Below are 22,902 nucleotides of genomic sequence, written 5' to 3'. Positions count from 1 at the left end.
GATTTTGGGAGATGTTAAGTGAATGTATAGGAGCCTTTGAACCAAGTGAGAGAGTAATTGTGGTAGGGGACCAGAATGCTAAAGTAGGAGAAACTTTTGGAGAGGGTGTGGTAGGTAAGTTTGGGGTGCCAGGTGTAAATAAAAATGGGAGCCCTTTGATTGAACTTTGTATAGAAAGGGGTTTAGTTTTAGGTAATACATATTTTAAGAAAAAGAGGATAAATAAGTATACAAGATATGATGTAGGGCGAAATGATAGTAGTTTGTTGGATTATGTATTGGTAGATAAAAGACTGTTGAGTAGACTTCAGGATGTACATGTTTATAGAGGGGCCACAGATATATCAGATCACTTTCTAGTTGTAGCTACACTGAGAGTAAAAGGTAGATGGGATACAAGGAGAATAGAAGCATCAGGGAAGAGAGAGGTGAAGGTTTATAAACTAAAAGAGGAGGCAGTTAGGGTAAGATATAAAAAGCTATTGGAGGATAGATGGGCTAATGAGAGCATAGGCAATGGGGTCGAAGAGGTATGGGGTAGGTTTAAAAATGTAGTGTTAGAGTGTTCAGCAGAAGTTTGTGGTTACAGGAAAGTGGGTGCGGGAGGGAAGAGGAGCGATTGGTGGAATGATGATGTAAAGAGAGTAGTAAGGGAGAAAAAGTTAGCATATGAGAAGTTTTTACAAAGTAGAAGTGATGCAAGGAGGGAAGAGTATATGGAGAAAAAGAGAGAGGTTAAGAGAGTGGTGAAGCAATGTAAAAAGAGAGCAAATGAGAGAGTGAGTGAGAAGTTATCAACAAATTTTGTTGAAAATAAGAAAAAGTTTTGGAGTGAGATAAACAAGTTAAGGAAGCCTAGAGAACAAATGGATTTGTCAGTTAAAAATAGGAGAGGAGAGTTATTAAATGGAGAGTTAGAGGTATTGGGAAGATGGAGGGAATATTTTGAGGAATTGTTAAATGTTGATGAAGATAGGGAAGCTGTGATTTCGTGTATAGGGCAAGGAGGAATAACATCTTGTAGGAGTGAGGAAGAGCCAGTTGTGAGTGTGGGGGAAGTTCGTGAGGCAGTAGGTAAAATGAAAGGGGGTAAGGCAGCCGGGATTGATGGGCTAAAGATAGAAATGTTAAAAGCAGGTGGGGATATAGTTTTGGAGTGGTTGGTGCAATTATTTAATAAATGTATGGAAGAGGGTAAGGTACCTAGGGATTGGCAGAGAGCATGCATAGTTCCTTTGTATAAAGGGAAAGGGGACAAAAGAGAGTGCAAAAATTATAGGGGGATAAGTCTGTTGAGTATACCTGGTAAAGTGTATGGTAGAGTTATTATTGAAAGAATTAAGAGTAAGATGGAGAATAGGATAGCAGATGAACAAGGAGGCTTTAGGAAAGGTAGGGGGTGTGTGGACCAGGTGTTTACAGTGAAACATATAAGTGAACAGTATTTAGATAAGGCTAAAGAGGTCTTTGTGGCATTTATGGATTTGGAAAAGGCGTATGACAGGGTGGATAGGGGGGTAATGTGGCAGATGTTGCAGGTGTATGGTGTGGGAGGTAGGTTACTGAAAGCAGTGAAGAGTTTTTACGAGGATAGTGAGGCTCAAGTTAGAGTATGTAGGAAAGAGGGAAATTATTTCCCAGTAAAAGTAGGCCTTAGACAAGGATGTGTGATGTCACCGTGGTTGTTTAATATATTTATAGATGGGGTTGTAAGAGAAGTAAATGCGAGGGTCTTGGCAAGAGGCGTGGAGTTAAAAGATAAAGAATCACACATAAAGTGGGAGTTGTCACAGTTGCTTTTTGCTGATGACACTGTGCTCTTGGGAGATTCTGAAGAGAAGTTGCAGAGATTGGTGGATGAATTTGGTAGGGTATGTAAAAGAAGAAAATTAAAAGTGAATACAGGAAAGAGTAAGGTAATGAGGATAACAAAAAGATTAGGTGATGAAAGATTGGATATCAGATTGGAGGGAGAGAGTATGGAGGGGGTGAATGTATTCAGATATTTGGGAGTGGACGTGTCAGCGGATGGGTCTATGAAAGATGAGGTGAATCATAGAATTGATGAGGGGAAAAGGGTGAGTGGTGCACTTAGGAGTATGTGGAGACAAAGAACTTTGTCCTTGGAGGCAAAGAGGGGAATGTATGAGAGTATAGTTTTACCAACGCTCTTATATGGGTGTGAAGCATGGGTGATGAATGTTGCAGCGAGGAGAAGGCTGGAGGCAGTGGAGATGTCATGTCTGAAGGCAATGTGTGGTGTGAATATAATGCAGAGAATTCGTAGTTTGGAAGTTAGGAGGAGGTGCAGGATTACCAAAACTGTTGTCCAGAGGGCTGAGGAAGGGTTGTGGAGGTGGTTCGGACATGTAGAGAGAATGGAGCGAAACAGAGTGACTTCAAGAGTGTATCAGTCTGTAGTGGAAGGAAGGCAGGGTAGGGGTCAGCCTAGAAAAGGTTGGAGGGGAGGGGGTAAAGGAGGTTTTGTGTGTGAGGGGTTTGGACTTCCAGCAGGCATGCGTGAGCGTGTTTGATAGGAGTGAATGGAGACAAATGGTTTTTAATACTTGACGTGCTGTTGGAGTTTGAGCAAAGTAATATTTATGAAGGGATTCAGGGAAACCGACAGGCTGGACTTGAGTCCTGGAGATGGGAAGTACAGTGCCTGCACTCTGAAGGAGGGGTGTTAATGTTGCAGTTTAAAAGCTGTAGTGTAAAGCACCCTTCTGGCAAGACAGTGATGGCGTGAATGATGGTGAAAGTTTTTCTTTTTCGGGCCATCCTGCCTTGGTGGGAATCGGCCAGTGTGATAATAATAATAAAGAAAAATACATAATCTAACAAACTACTTTCGTTACGTGCTACATCATACCTTGTATATTTATTTATCCTTTTTTTTCATAAAATATGTATTACTTATTACCAAATCTCTTTCTACACATAGCTCAATTAAAGGCTCCCCATTTACATTTACCCCTGGCACCCCAAATTTACCTACTACTCCCTCCACAACATTTTTACCCACTTTAGCATTGAAATCCCCAACCACAAGTGCTCTCACACTTGGTTCAAATTTCCCCACGCATTCACTCAACATTTCCCAGAATCTCTCTCTCTCCTCTACACTTCTCTCTTCTCCAGGTGCATATACACTTACTATAACCCACTTTTCACATCCAACCTTTATTTTACTTTACATAATCCTTGAATTAATACATTTATAGTCCCTCTTTTCCTGCCATATCTTATCCTTCAACATTATTGCTACTCCTTCTTTAGCTCTAACTCTATTTGAAACCCCTGACCTAATCCCATTTATTCCTCTCCACTGAAACTCTCCCACCCCCTTCAGCTTGTTTTACTTAAAGCCAGGACATCCAGTTTGTTCTCATTCATAACATCCACAATCATCTCTCTATCATTTGCACAACATCCACGCATATTCAGACTTCCCACTTTGACAATTTTCTTCTTATTATTCTTTTTAGTAATCTTTACAGGAAAAGGGGTTACTAGCCCATTGTTCCTGGCATTTTAGTTGAGTTTTACAACACGCATGGCTTACGGAGGAAAGATTCTTATTCCACTTCCTCATGGATATAAAAGGAAAAGTAATAAGACCAAGAACTATTAACCCTTTGAGGGTTTTGGTCGTACTAGTACGTCTTACACATAGGGGTTTTTGACGTACTAGTACGCCTAAATTCTAGCGGCCTCAAATCTAGTGGGAGAAAGCTGGTAGGCCTTCATATGAAAGAATGGGTCTATGTGGTCAGTGTGCACAGTCTAAAAAAAATCCTGCAGCACACAGTGCATAATGAGAAAAAAAAAACTTTGACCATTTTTTTGGAATAAATCAGCGACTTTGCAGTGTATTTTCGTATGGTATTTACTGTTGCATTCTAGTTTTCTTGGTCTCATTTTATAGAATGGAAGACATATTACAGAAATTGAGATGATTTTGACTGGTTTTACAATGAAAGGTGCCTTGAAATTGAGCTCAAAGTAGCAGATATGTTCGATTTTTACCAAACTTCAAAAGTAAACAAATCGTGCCGAGCGTGCAATACACGTCAACTGGTGAGTCTAATATTCTTTCACAAGTGCACCAATAATATTTATACCATTTTTTACACTAATGCAGTAGTCTGCGTAACAGTAAATCTTATATTTTTTGTGAGAATAAAAATTCAAAGTGGAAAGCAAAAGAATATAAGAGGGGCCTTGAGACGTGACTAATGACTAGAGGAAATGTCATTTTAGTGCCAGGAATGTCTTTCTTGTTTATTCTGGACCCTATTCGGAAATTGGCATCTTTTGAAATTTGTGTGAAATTGGCAAAATTGCTAAATTCTGACCACTGTACTGGATAGTTGAATTTCATAAATGGGTGGTTTCTTGCACCCATTCGATAGAAAAAATATAGTTCTAGCTAAATATTCATGTTTTTTGTCGACTAGTACAGTGAAATTGGCCGAAAATGGTTCTCAAAGTGGGCAAAATTGCCGATGCGTAAACATCGCCGAGACCGCTAACTTTGCGAGAGCATAATTCCGTAAGTTTTTCTATCAAATTTCAAACTTTTGGTGTCTTTATGATCGGGAAAAGATTCTCTATCTTTTCATAAGAGAAAATAATTTTTTTTTTTTAAATTTGGCCGACCCTGAGAACGAGTTTGGGAGAGGGCCTGTCGACCCTCAAAGGGTTAAGATAAAATCAAAGAAAACTCAGATGAGTGTGTATAAATAAATGTGTACATGTATGTGTAATGTGACCTAAGTGTAAGTAGAAGAAGCAAGATATACCTGTAATCTTGCATGTTTATGAGACAGACAAAAAAGAAAAATAAACACCAGCAATCCTACCATCATGTAAAACAATTACAGGCTTTTGTTTTACATTCACTTGGCAGGACGATAGTACCTCCCTGGGTGGTTGCTGTCTTCCAACCTACTACCTATAAAAAATTTATGTTAATCTCCAGGGTTTGTTACCTGGACCTCAGCAATGAGAGTGGCTACTCTCACCGCTGGACAATGGCGACCAGTGTATTGTATGTAATTTACATTAATTTTACATACCTTTTCATAGTGAAGAGATGAAGCGTAAATTCCCGTGAGCGATAGTGATAACTCAGAATAACTTTTTTTCTGAGTCACATGAGCTGTGACTCAGAACAAAAGATGTGCCACTAAGATGCCACACTCAACCTTTTTTATTAGTTCAAGTTTCTACTTAACACTGAGGACTACGCATTTCCTCTTGGCACCAACACCTGCTTTAGAAGGATTATTAATTACCCTTTACTTAATATGCTAATAAAGTCACACAAAATACTAGAAATTCATTTAGAATTGGAGACTGAATGACTTGTTTGTGAGTGAGTAAGCATAAACAATAAACTGGCATGGTTAGCCTGTTCCCTAGGAAACAATGAAAACAGGCAGGTCAAGGACATGGCCACTCTGGCCAGTACCGGATGAACACTGGAGTCATCAGACTTTGTCCAATGCTTCAAAAAACAATTGGATACTGGAATTCTGTACTTTTTTATTTTTATTTTGGCTAATGCTTCTGTTGTATGCGTAGTTATTTTTCTTTATATTGATGAAATTCATTAAATGGAAGTCCATTAATGAGAGGCTGTACTGTACTATGTTTCTGTAATGTATACTGTATGCATATGTATACTGTATACATTTGTATACTGTATGCATATGTATACTGTAATGTACTGTATGCATATTTTTTTCAGATGGATGCCAAGTTATGGGGAGAAGAGTACAATAGGCATAACCCACCAAAAAAGGTAGTGTATGTTGCAGTATTTCTTTATGTATTAATATTACATGATGAGAGTCAAGGGTAGTTTGGATAACTTCATTTTACAGATAGTGATTAAGTCAACTTTTTTCTAACACAAATTGCCTGGGCATTTAGTAAACTAATGCATATTCATATTCTGGTAGATTGCAGAATCCACATACAGAAGGCAAAAGCAAATAACAAAGCTTATTAGTTGATGGAAATTTATTACCATATATACCCATGCATAGGTTGAGATTTTAAGACCCATTCACAAATAACCCGCACATAGAAGAGAGGAGCTTACGATGACGTTTCAGTCCGAGAAGTAGAGCAGGACGGGTATATATAGGCAGGAAGAGGTAGTAGTAGTAGTAGTAGTAGTGGTGGCGGCAGTGGCAGAAAGTAGTAGTGGGGGAGTAAGGAGGAGGAGCCAGTTAAATACAAAGAAAGGGGAGCACTGCAAGGGAGCTAGGTGCCCACAGAGGGAGAGCAAGAACACAGAGGTGGGGGGGAGGGGGAATGATGAAATAAATAATGAAAGAACAGAAACACAAGACAGAAGAAAGAAAGACAACCCAGAAGAGAAAAAAAGGAAAGAGGAAAGGGGAAGAGGGAGAAGAAGAAAAAAGGAGGAATCAGGTTAAGTCACGGGTGTTCTGAAGTTTGGAGCATTTAACAATGTAGTGGGAGAGGAAGGCATCTACAGAGATGAAGTTAGGATTAAGATTCATACAAGGAAAGTTGTGTATTAGGGAGGATTCAACAAGACGGCAACTGTTAAAGTTGGAAGGAAGACAGTTTTAGCAGAAAATCAGTCAATAGGATGGCTGTGATCTCTGACGTGACAGAAAAGAGCATTGTTAGTGTCGGCAAGCCTAACACTATTTTTGTGCTCCCTAAGTCTGTCAGAAAGAGATCGGCCAGTTTCTCCAAAGAATTGAAGAGGACAGGAGGAGCAAGAAATAGAGTAGACACCAGGAATATCTGTAAAGGGAAGAGAAGCATGAACGAGATTAGTGCGAAGAGTGTTAGTCTGGCGGAAAGTAAGCTTGATGTCTAAGGGACGGAGAGAATTGTTGAGATTAGAAAGACTGGAAATGTAGGGAAGGCGGATGACAGAAGAGTTCCCAGGAGTAGAGAGTCTGGGAGAGAAGAAATTACATTTAGCACGTGAGAGGGCAGAGTCTGTGAAATGGGAAGGGTAGCCAAGATGGGAAAACGAATTATGAAGAGTGGAAATTTCTGCTGGAAGGAACTGAGGATCACAAATGCGGAGGGTACGGAGAAAGAGGGAGATAAGAACAATTATCTCCCTCTCCATCATCAAGAGGGACAATGTCCCTCTTGATGATGTCCTTGATTTTCTTAGAGATAAGGCCCATGAAGGGTTTCTTCATCTCCCTATACCTATTGATGGCTTTCTTGATCTTATCCGCCTCTGTGTGGACTCTAATTCCTTTTCCTTCTAAGGGAAATATTCTCAAAACTTCGGTGTCGCTATGGGGTCTCCTCTCTCTCCTGTCCTTGCTAATCTTTATGTGGAATACTTCGAGACTGTTCTTCTTCCTACCATCGATGTGAGCCCTTCACTCTGGCTCCACTATGTGGATGACATCTTTGCTCTGTGGCCTCGTGACTCCAGTCTCTTCCAACCTTTTCTTGAAGCTCTTAATAATCTTGCCCCTTCCATTAAGTTTAAAGCTGAATGGGAATCTGATTCCTTGCTTGCTTCCTTTCCTTGATGTCCATGTCCACCGCTCAGATACAGGTTTTTCCTTTTCCGTTTATCGCAGACCTATGCACAGTGGCATGTACATTCACTACTTTTCCTATCATGCTTCCCCTGTCAAGAAAAGTGTTCTTATCTCCTCTTTCTCTGTGCCCTCCGCATCTGTGATCCTCAGTTCCTTCCAGCAGAAATTTCCACTCTTCATAATTCGTTTTCCCGTCTTGGCTACCCTTCCCATTTCATAGACTCTGCCCTCTCATGTGCTAAATGTAATTTCTTCTCTCCCAAACTCTCTATTCCTGGGAACTCTTCTGTCCTCTGCCTTCCCTACATTTCCGGTCTTTCTATTCTCAACAATTCTCTCCGTCCTTTAGACATCAAGCTTACTTTCCGCCAGACTAACACTCTTTGCACTAATCTCGTTCATACTTCTCCCTCTACAGATGTTCCTGGTGTCTACTCTATTTCTTGCTCCTCCTGTCCTCTTCAATTCTTTGGAGAAACTGGCCGATCTCTTTCTGACAGACTTAGGGAGCACAAAAATAGTGTTAGGCTTGCCGACACTAACAATGCTCTTTTCTGTCACGTCAGAGATCACAGCCATCCTATTGACTGGTCTTCTGCTAAAACTGTCTTCCCTACTTCCAACTTTACCAGTCACCGTCTTGTTGAATCCTCCCTAACACACAACTTTCCTCGTATGAATCTTAGTCCTGGCTTCGTCTCTGTAGATGCCTTCCTCTCCCACTACATTGTAAAATGCTCTAAACTTCAGAACACCCATGACTTAACCTGATTTCTCCTTTTTCTTCTCCCTCTTCCTTTTTTTCCTTTTTTCTCTTCTGGGTTGTCTTTCTTTCTTCTGTCTTGTGTTTCTGTTCCTTCATTATTTATTTCATTATTTCCCCTCCCCCCCACCTCTGTGTTCTTGCTCTCCCTCTGTGGGCACCTAGCTCCCTTGCAGTGCTCCCCTTTCTTTGTGTTTGGCTGGCTCCACCTCTTCCCCCACTACTACTTCCTTCCATCTCTGCCGCTGCCACCACCACTGCCACCACCGCCGCTGCCGCCGCCGCACCACCACCACCACCACCACCACCACCACCACCACCTCCACCTCCACCTCCTCCTCCTCTTCCTGCCTATATATATACCTGTCCTGCTCTACTTCTCCTTAGTGTGACTTTGTAAATGGTCCAAGTCGGAACGAAACGTCGTCATAAGCTCCTCTCTTCTATGTGCGGGTTATTGTGTATCCTTCCAGTCACGGTATTGTGCTTTTTTTTGTTATTTTAAGACCCAGTTTTTAAGCCAAAAGTTGGGTGTCAACCTGTTCATGAATACTTCTGAAAGGTTGAAATTCTGACATAGTGAGAGACTACCACACTAGATTCCTACTTTGGTGCATCAAGATATAAACTACACTTAGTAACGTTATTTCACCTTAAATATACAAATTCTGCTCAGACTCATTTTCTCATGTCTAGGCCAAAATTTACTACTCAGCTTATCTGAGGGAGCTGAGCTCAAAACGTAGATCTATGCAAGTGACCTTGGTGCCAGTAATGTTGATCTACACATTAGACAGTGGAAGTGTTAACAGAGTTTTGAATTAGAAAAGGCATGCTATGCATGCATTTCATACTTGTAGCAATGTTGGGTCCTTTACAATACACTATCAAATAAGAGAAAAGCTTTTATTTCAGTGACTTTTTGCACATCTTTTTTTCTTCTTCAGGTAGACATATTCCAAATGGCTATCTTGGAAATGGTGGAGAGAGAGGGCAGTCCCCTGTATCACCTTGAGCACTTCATTGAGGGTCAATATGTCAAGTACAACTCCAACTCTGGCTTTGTACTATGTGAGGCCATTCGAATGACCCCACAAGCATTCTCCCATTTCACATTTGAAAAGTATGTATCATCAGTAAAATGAAATCTGAATGTGGTACCAGTAAATTGTGGGTTAGAATTGGAAATGTTAATTGTACAGTATCCTAGGTAGTAGATTGGTAGACAGCAACTGCCCAGGGAGGTACTTCTGTACTGCCAAGTGAGCATGAAATGGAAGCCTGTAATTGTTGTCTTTTTTCTGTCAAATAAACAAGAAAGATTTCAGGTATGTCTTGCTAATTTTACTTACACTTGGGTCACACTACACTTGCATGTACAAGCATATACACACACACCCTTTTGGGTTTTCTTCTCTTTTCTTACTAGCTCTTGTTCTTTTTTATTTCCTCTTATCTCCATGGGGAACTGGACCAGAATTCTTCCTCCATAAGCCATGTGTGTCATAAGAGGCAGCTAAAATGCTGGGAGCAAAGGGCTAGTAACCCCTTCTCTTGTATATATTACTAAATTTACAAGGAGAAACTTTTGTTTTTCCCTTTGGGCCACCCTGCCTCAGTGGGATACAGCTGGTTTGTTGAAAGAAAAAGAAATTGTTCAGTATATAATTTGGAAGATTGTGATTTAATATCCTAGTCCTCTTACTAGGTCTGTAAACATAAAGGAATTGACTACCTGTTTATGGAAATTTAGATAGCATTTATGTGCAGTGAAAGGGAAAGAGAAACTAAACTATTGTCTGAGAAATCATGTTGAAACCAATTAATTGAGGTAGGGATGAAGCACTCTCTACCATTTTTGTTTTCTAAATGGTGATCTACTTCATTCTCTACCTTTTTGATAAGTGGAGATGTCCTGTCTAAGGGCAATGTGTGGTGTAAATATTATGCAGAAAATTCGGAGTGTGAAAATTAGGAGAAAGTGTGGAGCTAATAAAAATATTAGTCAGAGGGCTGAAGAGGGGTTCTTGAGATGGTTTGGTCATTTAGAGAGAATGGATCAAAGTAGAATGACATAGAGAGTGAATAAATCTGTAGGGGAAAGGAAGGTGTGGTAGGGGTCGTCCTCGAAAAGGTTGGAGGGAGGGGGTAAAGGAGGTTTTGTGGGCAAGGGGCTTGGACTTCCAGCAAGAGTGTGTGAGCGTGTTAGATAGGAGTGAATGGAGACGAATGGTATTTGTGACTGACGAGCCATTGGAGTGTGAGCAGGATAATATTTAGTGAAGGGATTCAGGGAAACCAGTCATTTTTATATAGCCGGACTTGAGTCCTGGAAATGGGAAGTACAATGCCTGTACTTTAAAGGAGGGGTTTGGGATATTGGGAGTTTGGAGGGATATGTTGTGTATCTTTATACATATATGCTTCTAAACTGTTGTATTCTGAGCACCTCTGCAAAAACAGTGATTATGTATGGGTGAGGTGAAAGTGTTGAATGATGAGAGTATTTTCTTTTTGGGGATTTTCTTTCTTTTTGGGTCACCCTGCCTTGGTGGGAGACAGCCGACTTGATAAAAAAAAAATAATATTCTTTTTGTTATTCCTTAGTTATAACTGTGTTCTCTCATGGCTCTTAATGGTTCCTCTTATATATTAAACAAAGTGAATGTTACTTTTTTTTATCATCATCAAAGCAGCATGTGGAAATATTTTAACAATTATCTCCTTCATTTGTGTGCAGCATTTTGTGACGTGAAATGCCTAACTAAGATATTATTCAAGTCTAACCATTCCTTCCCCTAAGGAAGAACACTTTTCTGAGGCAGTATACCTTCTCAGAAATAGAAAATACAGTAGGTAGATTCATATGTATCTTGTTTCTTCTTTTCATTTTTTGTGCTATTTATATTCTATTAGGTATTGTTACTGTCTGCAATAAAAATAATTTTATTCTTCTTGTTTTCATAGATCTGGACATGAACTAATTGTAGTGGACATCCAGGGAGTTGGCGATTTGTACACAGATCCACAGATTCACACAAGCCATGGTAAGAAGTAAAATATTTATAATACTATACCTTTTACAGGGATTAGATGAGCTGGATTGATACATTTAATGTAACCCTTTCACTGTCATGACCCCTGAAGTTAAAACTGCTGACAGTGTTGCAACTTTTCAGAAAAAAAAATATTAATTTTATCTTTTGAAATGGTAGAGAATGTTTTTTCCAAAAGTAATGATACCAAAAATGTAAAATTTGATGAGAAAACCATGAAGTTATTTAGGTGCAAAGTTTGCAGCTTGGGAGTAATTTACACATTGGTGATTTTTGCCCACTTTGAGTCCTATTTTAAACCAATTCCTGTGCTCAGTTCAGCAAAATTCTAACTATTTTGCTAGTATTTTATTTAATTTTTATTATCACACTGGCCGATTCCCACCAAGGCAGGGTGGCCCGAAAAAGAAAAACTTTCACCATCATTCACTCCATCACTGTCTTGCCAGAAGGGTGCTTTACACTACAGTTTTTAAACTGCAACATTAACACCCCTCCTTCAGAGTGCAGGCACTGTACTTCCCATCTCCAGGACTCAAGTCCGGCCTGCCGGTTTCCCTGAACCCCTTCATGAATGTTACTTTGCTCACACTCCAACAGCACGTCAAGTATTAAAAACCATTCGTCTCCATTCACTCCTATCAAACACGCTCACGCATGCCTGTTGGAAGTCCAAGCCCCTCGCACACAAAACATCCTTTACCCCCCTCCCTCCAACCTTTCCTAGGCCGACCCCTACCCCGCCTTCCTTCCACTACAAACTGATACACTCTTGAAGTCACTCTGTTTCGCTCCATTCTCTCTACATGTCCGAACCACCTCAACAACCCTTCCTCAGCCCTCTGGACAACAGTTTTGGTAATCCCGCACCTCCTCCTAACTTCCAAACTACGAATTCTCTGCATTATATTCACACCACACATTGCCCTCAGACATGACATCTCCACTGCCTCCAGCCTTCTCCTTGCTGCAACATTCATCACCCATGCTTCACACCCATATAAGAGCGTTGGTAAAACTATACTCTCATACATTCCCCTCTTTGCCTCCAAGGACAAAGTTCTTTGTCTCCACATACTCCTAAGTGCACCACTCACCCTTTTCCCCTCATCAATTCTATGATTCACCTCATCTTTCATAGACCCATCCACTGACACGTCCACTCCCAAATATCTGAATACATTCACCTCCTTCATACTCTCTCCCTCCAATCTGATATCCAATCTTTCGTCACCTAATCTTTTTGTTATCCTCATAACCTTACTCTTTCCTGTATTCACTTTTAATTTTCTTCTTTTGCACACCCTACCAAATTCATCCACCAATCTCTGCAACTTCTCTTCCATTCTGTCAACTGAACACAAGAAACTGCCCATTCAACTATCAGAATTTTCTTGTACTGTAACGTGCACAGAGGTTGGTAATTTGGCTAGTTTTTCATGAGATAAAAAAAATTCCAGTTGAAAACAGAGTCCAATTAAACATTGTAAGCATTCCAACCACTAAAGCAATTTTTCCTCGGTTCATTAATCACATGCCTAGGCCTCTCCTACAAAACACATTCCCTCCATTTTGAATCATTCATCATCACATAATAAATGAGAGTTTTAGGTTCTCAACCCTATATGGTAATCAATAATTTCTCAGATAATAAAATATAAACAAGAGTTATTGGTCATGGTTTAGGCAGTGCTATTAATTGAGGCAGACTTACTAAAACCCCATTAAACAGACTGGGAGGGCTAGGGGTGGCCCTAACCTTCCTCAGATAAATCACCAAAAATCAAACATTTCCACTACTTTGAGGTTTGTTTTTCCCATCACGTACAGTGGAACCTCGGTTTTCGTCATTAATTCATTCCAGAAAGTCTGACGAAAACCGACTTTGACAAGAACTGAAGCAATATTTCCCATAAGAAATAATGTAAATCCAATTAATCCGTTCCAGACACCCACAAGTATTAACAAAAAATATATTTTATAGAGAATAACTATAGTTTTACATACAGAAAGCAATGAGAAATAAATATAAAGGACTAATGAAATGGATAAATGAACATTTAACATCACTTATATGTTTATTGAAGACTCTTGTTGGCGTATGGAAGACGCGAGGAGGGGAGAGGGAGGAGGAGAGGTTATTGATTGGAAGGGAAATCCCCCTCCATAAGGGCTTCAGGTATCAAGTCCCTATCTGGAGTTAATTCCCTTCTTTGTCTTTTACTTTCACTGGACCCTTGTCGCACAAAAATCTGTCCACAGATGTCTGTTTCTGGCATCTCCTTAAGATTTGCCTAAAATGGGACAAGGCATTGTCATTGAACATGTTGCAGACACAGCTTGCAACAGCTTCGTTAGGGTGATATTTCTCCACCAAACTTTGTAACTCACTTCACTTTGCACACATGTTTTTAATCACTGAAGAAGGCACATTCTCCCCTCTCTCTCTTCCTCCTCCTCTGAAGCAATATCCTCTGATGCAATCTGTTGCTTTTCCAATTGAAGGTGTTGCAGCTCTTCAGTGGTTAGCTCTTCTCTGTGGTCATCCACAAACTCTTCCACATCCTGGCCACTCACATCCAACCCCATGGACTTCCCCAAAGCCACAATAGATTCCACAACAGGCATAGGGTTGTCAGGGTCAGCCTCAAACCCTTCAAAATCCTTCTCTTGGGCACTTTCTGGCTACAGTTTTCTCCAAGCAGAGTTCATCGTCTTGGAAGTCACTTCCTGCCAAGCCTTATCTATGAGGCTTATGCAGTTGAGGATATTGAAGTAATTCCTCCAGAATTCTTTTAGGGTCAATTCAGTATCCAGGATCACTTCAAAACACCTTTGAAACATTGCTTTGGTGTAGAGTTTTTTGAAATTTCAAATGACCTGCTGGTCCATGGGCTGGATGAGAGGAGTGGTATTAAGGGGCATGAACTTCACTATGATAAAACTAAACTCCTCCAACAATTGGTCTTCCAAGTCTGGTAGATGAGCAGGAGCATTGTCCATTACCAGGAGGCAGATAAGACACATAGGCAACATTTAGGCAACTTTATTCCAAAACGTTTCGCCTACACAGTAGGCTTCCTCAGTCGAGTACAGAAAGTAGGCAGGAGCAGTAGAGATGTGAAGACGATGTAATCAGTCCATCACCCTTGATGGACTGATTCTGGAACAGATTCTGGAACAGAATTTCTCCAGGCTGAGGGACTGACAACCTCAAATCTACAACTTCAAGGGTGATGGACTGATTACATCGTCTTCACATCTCTACTGCTCCTGCCTACATTCTGTACTCGACTGAAGAAGCCTACTGTGTAGGCGAAACGTTTCGGAATAAAGTTGCCTAAATGTTGCCTATGTGTCTTATCTACCAACCTGTCGGTATTATATACCATTTGATAATCACCAGGAGGCACTTGAGTGGCAAACTATTTTCCAGGAGGTATTTCTTCTTCACACTTGGACCAAACACTTCATTGACCACTCAATGAAAATTTGCCTTGTGACCCATGCCCTATTGTTAGCCTTCCACATCACACACTTTACTTTTGATGACATTTTTTTTCTTGAACATTCAGGGATTTTCAGAGTGATGCACAAGCATTACCACAGAATAAAAGAGTTAGCCTATCCTTTATAGGCTTGTTTCCTGGCAGTGCCTTTTCCTCCTGCATGATGTAGGTCCTCTATGGCATTTTCTTCCAAAAGATGCCTGTTTTGCCACAATTAAAGACTTTTTGGGGGAGTAATTCTTCCGCCTCTACATACTCCTTGAATTCATCAACGAATTCTTCAGCTGCACACTTGTCCGAATGTGCAGCCTTGCCATGCCTTACCACACTGTGAATGCCAAATCACTTCTTGAATTTGTCGATCCAACCTCTGCTGGCCTTAAATTCACTAACAGCAGCACTCGTTCCAGGCATTTTCTTTACAAGATCCACATGCAACTGCCTTGCATTTTTGCAAATTATCACCTCCACAGCAGTATCTCTTGCTAGCTGTTTTTTGTTGATCCACACCAACAACAACAACTCAACATCTTCGATTGTTTGCGATCTCTGTTTCATTAGCACATTTACCTCTTTCATAACTTCAGATTCCTTGATTTCTTTTTTCTTCGCCAGGATGGAACTGATTGTTGATGAGGACTTCCCATATACAGTGGACCCCCGCATAGCGAACGCCTTGCATAGCGAACATTCCGCATAGCGAACGCTTTGATCGCTAAAATTTTGCCCCGCATAGTAGACAAAAACCCGCTCAGCGAACTTCGTCCGAGACGCGTCCAATGTGCGGCCTCAGCCAGCCTCACATGTGCCGCCTGTCCCATTGTTTACCAGCTAGCCTCCGCGGTAACATTCAAGCATACACTCGGAATATTTCGTATTATTACAGTGTTTTCGGTTCTGTTTGTTGAAAATAAGTGACCATGGGCCCCAAGAAAGCTTCTAGTGCCAACCCTGTGGTAAAAAGGGTGAGAATTAGTATGGAAATTAAGAAAGATTTTGAAGGGTTTGGGGCTAACCCTGAGAAGCCTATGCCAGTTGTGGAATCCATTGTGCCTACTTCAAAAATTAAGGAAATGTGTGCACAGTGGGTTGAACTGCAAACCTTTATGGATGAAAATCACCCTGACACAGCTGTTGCAAGGCGTGCTGGTGACTATTTCAATGACAATGTTATGGCCCATTTTAGACAAATCGTAAAGGAACGGGAGGTACAGAGCTCTATGGACAGAAAGAAGTCCAGTGACTCTGAAGCTGGTCCTAGTGGCATTAAAAGAAGAAGGGAAGTAACCCCGGAAAAGGACTTGCCTCCTCAAGTGTTAATGGAAGGGGATTCCCCTTCTAAACACTAACACTCTCTCTCCCCTCCTCCCATCCCATCAATCATCACCAGATCTTCAATAAAAGTAAGTGTCATGTAATTGTGCATGCCTTTTTCAGTTTGTGTGTACTAAAATTAACATTTTTTTGTGGTAAAAAAATTTTTTTTTCATACTTTTGGGTGTCTTGCACGGATTAATTTTATTTCCATTATTTCTTATGGGGAAAATTAATTCGCATAGCGAACATTTCGCATAACGACCAACCCTCTTGCACGGATTAAGTTCGCTATGCGGGGGTCCACTGTATCCTGGTGAGATCGACCACACATAGGCCAGTTTCGTACTTTACTACGAGTTCTTTCTTGAATTCTATCGTGTTTCTCTCCTTCTTTACCAAAGGGCTGGCACTTGGAACTTTCTTTGGCCCCATGGTGGCTTATTTAGCAGTCGCACTCATTAAACAAGCACAAAAAGTAATGGATTATTACGAAATGTTTCGGATGAACGTGCAGGGTAATGCTCACTTGATGAGAAACAAAGCCAGACTGACTCACAATGCATGGGATGTTTTGTGTGGGTGCAGGCAGGCAGACATGTTTGGTACGACGGACTGACGAAAACTGAAATGATGAATGAGAACTGGGACAAAATTTTGGTGAAAAAAGTTGTTGAAAACCGAATTCGACAAAAACCAGGGCAAACGACAACCCAGGTTCCACTGTATTGTGTGAGACAGGAATTGTTTTTTATACAGTGGAATCGCGGCTTATGAATTTAATCCGTTTTGTGACCTTGTTCGTATCCTGGTTTGTTCATATGCTGAGTCAATTTTCCTCATTTAAATTAATTGAAATGCAAATAATCCATTCCAGCCTCTAGGGAGGCATGAGAAAATAATGCTAATATCAACTCTGCGGCTTAGTTATCTATCACAATTCATCTAATATGACATAATAAACAATATTAATAGCATAGAAACATATATGCTCTAGAATGAATAAAATAGGCCATAATATAGCAAGTGATGGCGACGCCAGCAGCGGCAGAAATCATGCACCATTTACTCTCCCACTCTAGTATCTTCCCAGTCCATAACCCCACACCTAGCTTGTGTTTATCTATGATTAGTGGTGAGGTTGTCACATATTTAACCACAGGTGTGGTCAAGACAGATGTATATATAGGTGAAGACATGATCACTGTGGCCACAGTGGTGGTGGTGGCCAGCTGCCTCACTCTATGCTAGTGCCTTCTTCGTTTCTCTAGCTTTTTTTCATAGTTTCTAATCGCTTCCTGAGCTTCTTGCTGATTGTACACGAATACTGTCTCTTTGGGCGAGTCATTGTTTATGAAATTTTTACAATATAAGACAAAATTACACATCCCAAGGGTCTGCTGCAGTCACTCAGAACCCACACCTCCTCTTCCTTTTAACCTTCGGTCGGCACTGAGATAGCAGTGGTCTAGTAGTACCTAAAGCCACCCATTGGGTTACCAATTTGTATTTAGAAGCATTTGGCACAAAAATATGAAAAAAAAAAATTACGAAAAATGTCTAAAAATGACAACATATTATTATTATTATTATTATTGTATTGTATTATTATTATTATTATTATTATTATTATTATTATTATTATTATTATATTATTGTGTTAGATAGGAGTGAATGGAGACGAATGATTTTTGGGACCTGACAAGCAGTTGGAGTGTGAGCAGGGTAATATTTAGTGAAGGGATTCAGGGAAACTAGTTATTTTTATATAGCCAGACTTGAGTCCTGGAAATGGGAAGTACAAGGCTTGCACTTTCAAGGAGGGGTTTGGGATATTGGCAGTTTGGAGGAATGTTGTATATCTTTATATGTACAATATATGCTTCTAAGCTGTTGTATTCTGAGCACCTCTACAAAAGCAGTGATTATGTGTGAGTGAGGTGAAAGTGTTGAATGATGAATATATTTTCTTTTTTTGGGTCACCCTGCCTTGGTGGGAAACGACTGACATGTTAAAAAAAAAAAGTATTATAATTATTATTATTATTATTATTATTATTATTATTATTATTATTATTTTAGGGAACTGGAGCACAGACCCAGTTCCCTAGATCAAGATCCCATCACCACATACACACTAACAATAATATTAACAGTGATTATGTGTGAGTGAGGTGAAAGAGTTGAATGATGATGAAAGTATTTTCTTTTTGGGGATTTTCTTTCTTTTTGGGTCACCCTGCCTTGGTGGGAGACAGCCTACTTGTTAAAAAAAAAAAATAATAATGGATTTAGAAAAGGCATATGATAGAGTGGATAGAGGAGCAATGTGGCAGATGTTGCAAGTTTATGGAATAGGTGGTAAGTTACTAAATGCTGTAAAGAGCTTTTATGAGGATAGTGAGGCTCAGGTTAGGGTGTGTAGAAGAGAGGGGGAATACTTCTGGGTAAAAGTAGGTCTTAGACAGGGATGTGTAATGTCACCATGGTTGTTGAATATATTTATAGATGGGGTTGTAAAAGAAGTAAATGCTAGGGTGTTTGGGAGAGGGGTGGGATTAAATTATGGGGAATCAAATTCAAAATGGGAATTGACACAGTTACTTTTTGCTGATGATACTGTGCTTATGGGAGATTCTAAAGAAAAATTGCAAAGGTTAGTGGATGAGTTTGAGAATGTGTGTAAAGGTAGAAAGTTGAAAGTGAACATAGAAAAGAGTAAGGTGATGAGGGTATCAAATGATTTAGATAAAGAAAAATTGGATATCAAATTGGGGAGGAGGAGTATGGAAGAAGTGAATGTTTTCAGATACTTGGGAGTTGACGTGTCGGCGGATGGATTTATGAAGGATGAGGTTAATCATAGAATTGATGAGGGAAAAAAGGTGAGTGGTGCGTTGAGGTATATGTGGAGTCAAAAAAACGTTATCTATGGAGGCAAAGAAGGGAATGTATGAAAGTATAGTAGTACCAACACTCTTATATGGATGTGAAGCTTGGGTGGTAAATGCAGCAGCGAGGAGACGGTTGGAGGCAGTGGAGATGTCCTGTCTAAGGGCAATGTGTGGTGTAAATATTATGCAGAAAATTCGGAGTGTGGAAATTAGGAGAAGGTGTGGAGTTAATAAAAGCATTAGTCAGAGGGCAGAAGAGGGGTTGTTGAGGTGGTTTGGTCATTTAGAGAGAATGGATCAAAGTAGAATGACATGGAAAGCATATAAATCTATAGGGGAAGGAAAGAGGGGTAGGGGTCATCCTTGAAAGGGTTGGAAAGAGGGGGTAAAGGAGGTTTTGTGGGCGAGGGGCTTGGACTTCCAGCAAGCGCGCATGAGCGTGTTAGATAGGAGTGAATGGAGACGAATGATACTTGGGACCTGACGATCTGTTGGAGTGCGAGCAGGGTAATATTTAGTGAAGGGATTCAGGGAAACCGGTTATTTTCATATAGTCAGACTTGAGTCCTGGAAATGGGAAGTACAATGCCTGCACTTTAAAGGAGGGGTTTGAGATATTGGCAGTTTGGAGGGATATGTTGTGTATCTTTATACGTATATGCTTCTAAACTGTGGTATTCTGAGCACCTCTGCAAAAGCAGTGATAATGTGTGAGTGTGGTAAAAGTGTTGAATAATGATGAAAGTATTTTCTTTTTGGGGATTTTCTTTCTTTTTTGGGTCACCCTGCCTCGGTGGGAGACGGCCGACTTGTTGAAAAAAAAAAATAATAATAATAATAACAACAACAGTAAGGAGAAACTTCAAAAGGCTGCCAGTAGTTGGCACCACCATCAGCAAAACATTGGTAACCTCTGTTAGTACACTTTTCACCTGTCTAGACTTAAGTAGTCTATTAGTATTAGGTTAAGTCTGCCCAAAATGCATCTGCATGATAGTGGCTTTGTTTGCTCCAATCATTATGATATGTAAACACACACTGTAACCTATACAAAGAAATATATATTTTATTCATTTATTTATTTAAGGAACCTCCCTTGAGGGGAAAATTCACGTCCTGAAATTTCCTCCGTATCCAGAAGCAAAAAATTGACTGAACAACAGTTTGTATCCTGAAAAATTTGCATGGCGGGGTGTTCGTAAGCTGAGGTTCCACTGTACTGTGCACAGTCACCACACAAACTCATTATTTTCACATCTAAGGTGCTGTGCTTAAAATATAGATCTGTGTGAGCAACACTGTCATCAGTGACGTAGATCTACGTATGAGACAGTGAAAAAGTTAAAACATTTTTTTTTTTAATGTGAATTAACATATTATGTTTTTGTCAGTCAGTATGATTCTTTGAACTTCATCATACAGTAAAACTTTGTTTTGGTAAAGTAGATCGTCAGATAACATGGTGTCTGTGGTTGCAAAATTGTGACATATTTTTTGTGAATATGCCATAAAGAATATGTTTACATGGTGTAGTACATGTAGAGAAAAATGTGGCATGCACTGTGGTCTTTCACATCTATCTCATAGTGAGCCTCAGGGCGAGTCCATTGTCTTACGGGCTAGAGGGTGGGAGTGAGCGAGCTAGTTGGTAAGGACAGGGTACTGGGTGAAGAACGGTGAGTGAAGTTCTGAGCAAAGGTGTGAGAGTAGCCCATGGGTGCTATGTTCATGCTTGGCTGGTACAATACCTTGGCCACACATCTCCCCACACCCTTAACTGCTCCTTCACTCTCTCCTCATGGCTACATGAGGAGGAGGTGAAGAACTGCTACATGAACTTGATACCTCAACATCTCTCTGTGAGTCCATAGAGAGGGAGCAGAGATGCTGTGTGTGCCACTAACAGCAATCTTCAACACATGCATTGAAACTGGGCAACTACCTGAGGTATGGAAGATGGCAAATGTAGTCCCAATTTTTAAGAAAGGAGTCAGATACGAGGCATTAAACTACAGACCAGTGTCACTGACTTGTATAGTATGCAGAGTTGTGGAGAAGATTATCAAGAGGAGAGTCATGGAGCACCTAGAAAGGAACAAGCTTATAAATGACAACCAGCACAGTTTCAAGGAAGGGAAATCCTGTGTCACAAACCTACTGGAGTTTTATGACAAGGTAACAGAAGTAAGACATGAGAGAGAGGGGTGAGTAGATTGCATTTTCTTGGACTGTAAGAGGGCCTTCGACACAGATCCTCACAAGAGATTACTGCAAAAGCTATAGAATCAAGCATGCATAACAGGAAAGGCACTGCAATGGATCAGAGAATACCTGACATGGAGGCAACAACGAGTCATGGTACATTATGAGGTGTCAGAGTGGGCACCTGTGATGAGCGAGGTTCCACAGGGGTCAGTCCTAGGACCAGTGCTGGTTATGGTATATGTGAATGACATGGCAGAAGGGGTAGACTCAGAAGTATCCCTGTTTGCAGATGATGTGAAGTTAATGAGGAGAATTAAATCAGATGAAGATCAGGCAGGACTACAAAGGGACCTGGATAAGCTGTAAGCCTAGTCCAGAGACTTGCTCCTGGAATTTAACCCTACCCAATGCAAAGTCATGAAGACTGGGGAAGGTCAAAGAAGACTGCAGACAGAGTATAGGCTAGGTGGCCAAAGACTGCAAACCTCACTCAAAGAAAAGGATCTTGGTGTGAGTATAATACTGAGCACATCTCCAGAGTCGCACATCAGCCAGATAATTGCTGCAGCATATGGGCGCCTGATAAACCTAAGAATAGTGTTTCCATGCCTCAGTAAGGAATCGTTCAAGACTCTTTACACCGTGTATGTCAGGCCCATACTGAAGTATGCAGCACCAGTTTGGAACCCACACCTGGTCAAGCACATTAAGAAATTAGAGAAGGTGCAAAGGTTTGCAACAAGACTAGTCCCAGAGCTAAGGGGAATGTCCTATGAAGAATGCTTATGGGAAATCGGCCTCACGACACTGAAGGATAGGAGGGTTAGGGGAGACGTGATAATGACATAAAATACTGCGAGGAATTGACAAGGTGGACAGAAACAGGATGTTCCAGAGATGGGACACACAAACAGAAGGTTACAATTGGAAGTTGAAGACTCAGATGAGTCAAAGGGATGTTAGGAAGTATTTTTTGAGTTATAGAGTTGTCAGGAAGTGGAATAATCTGGAAAGTGATGTAGTGGAGGCAGGAACCATACATAGTTTTAACCCTCTGAGGGTCCAAGCCATAGTTCTACGCCTTGTGCAAAGGGTCCAAGAATTTAAAAAAAAAAAAAAAAAATATTTTTTCTTGTGATAAGATAGAGAAACTTTTTCTGAAGGTGATAAAACAAAAATTATGAAATTTGATGGAAAATTAATGGAATTACACCATCGCTAATTTTAATGTGTCAGCACTGTTTATGCATTGGCAATTTTGCTTAATTTGACTCCTATTTTAGGCCAATTACATTATTCCAGTTGACCAAATTCTTAGCTATTTCACTAGTATCACTTCTATTTTATCCATTGAGCACAAGAAACTGCCCAATCAGCTATTTGAACTACCCAATAAAGTGATCAAAAATTGGTAATTTGGCCAATTTCATACAAAGTTCAAAATATTTCAATTTGAAAATAGTGTCCAGAATAAACAATGCAGGCATTCCTGGAACTAAAATAACATTTCCTCTGTTTATTAGTTATGGTTCCAGGCTTTACAGATGAATTCCATTTTGATTTTTTATTCACATAAAGAATTTTATTCACACCAGAAAA

General features: G+C 40.3%; 1 protein-coding gene across 7 annotated transcripts in view; it reads left to right on the top strand.

The window, feature by feature from the left end:
* LOC128706492 (eukaryotic elongation factor 2 kinase) overlaps nt 1-22,902 on the top strand; it is a gene marked incomplete at its 3' end in the record, with an annotated part of 256,511 nt that overhangs the window by 139,024 nt on the left and 94,585 nt on the right. For all 7 annotated transcript variants that reach the window (XM_070092758.1, XM_070092762.1, XM_070092759.1 and 4 more), the window contains 3 exon segments: nt 5,756-5,809; nt 9,273-9,448; nt 11,293-11,372. In XM_070092758.1, coding sequence (XP_069948859.1) covers nt 5,756-5,809; nt 9,273-9,448; nt 11,293-11,372 — 310 coding nt within the window.

Source organism: Cherax quadricarinatus, chromosome 40 (genome assembly GCF_038502225.1).
Source record: "Cherax quadricarinatus isolate ZL_2023a chromosome 40, ASM3850222v1, whole genome shotgun sequence".
Taxonomy (NCBI): Eukaryota; Metazoa; Arthropoda; class Malacostraca; order Decapoda; family Parastacidae; genus Cherax; species Cherax quadricarinatus.
This window is presented reverse-complemented; position numbering and strand designations above follow the sequence as displayed.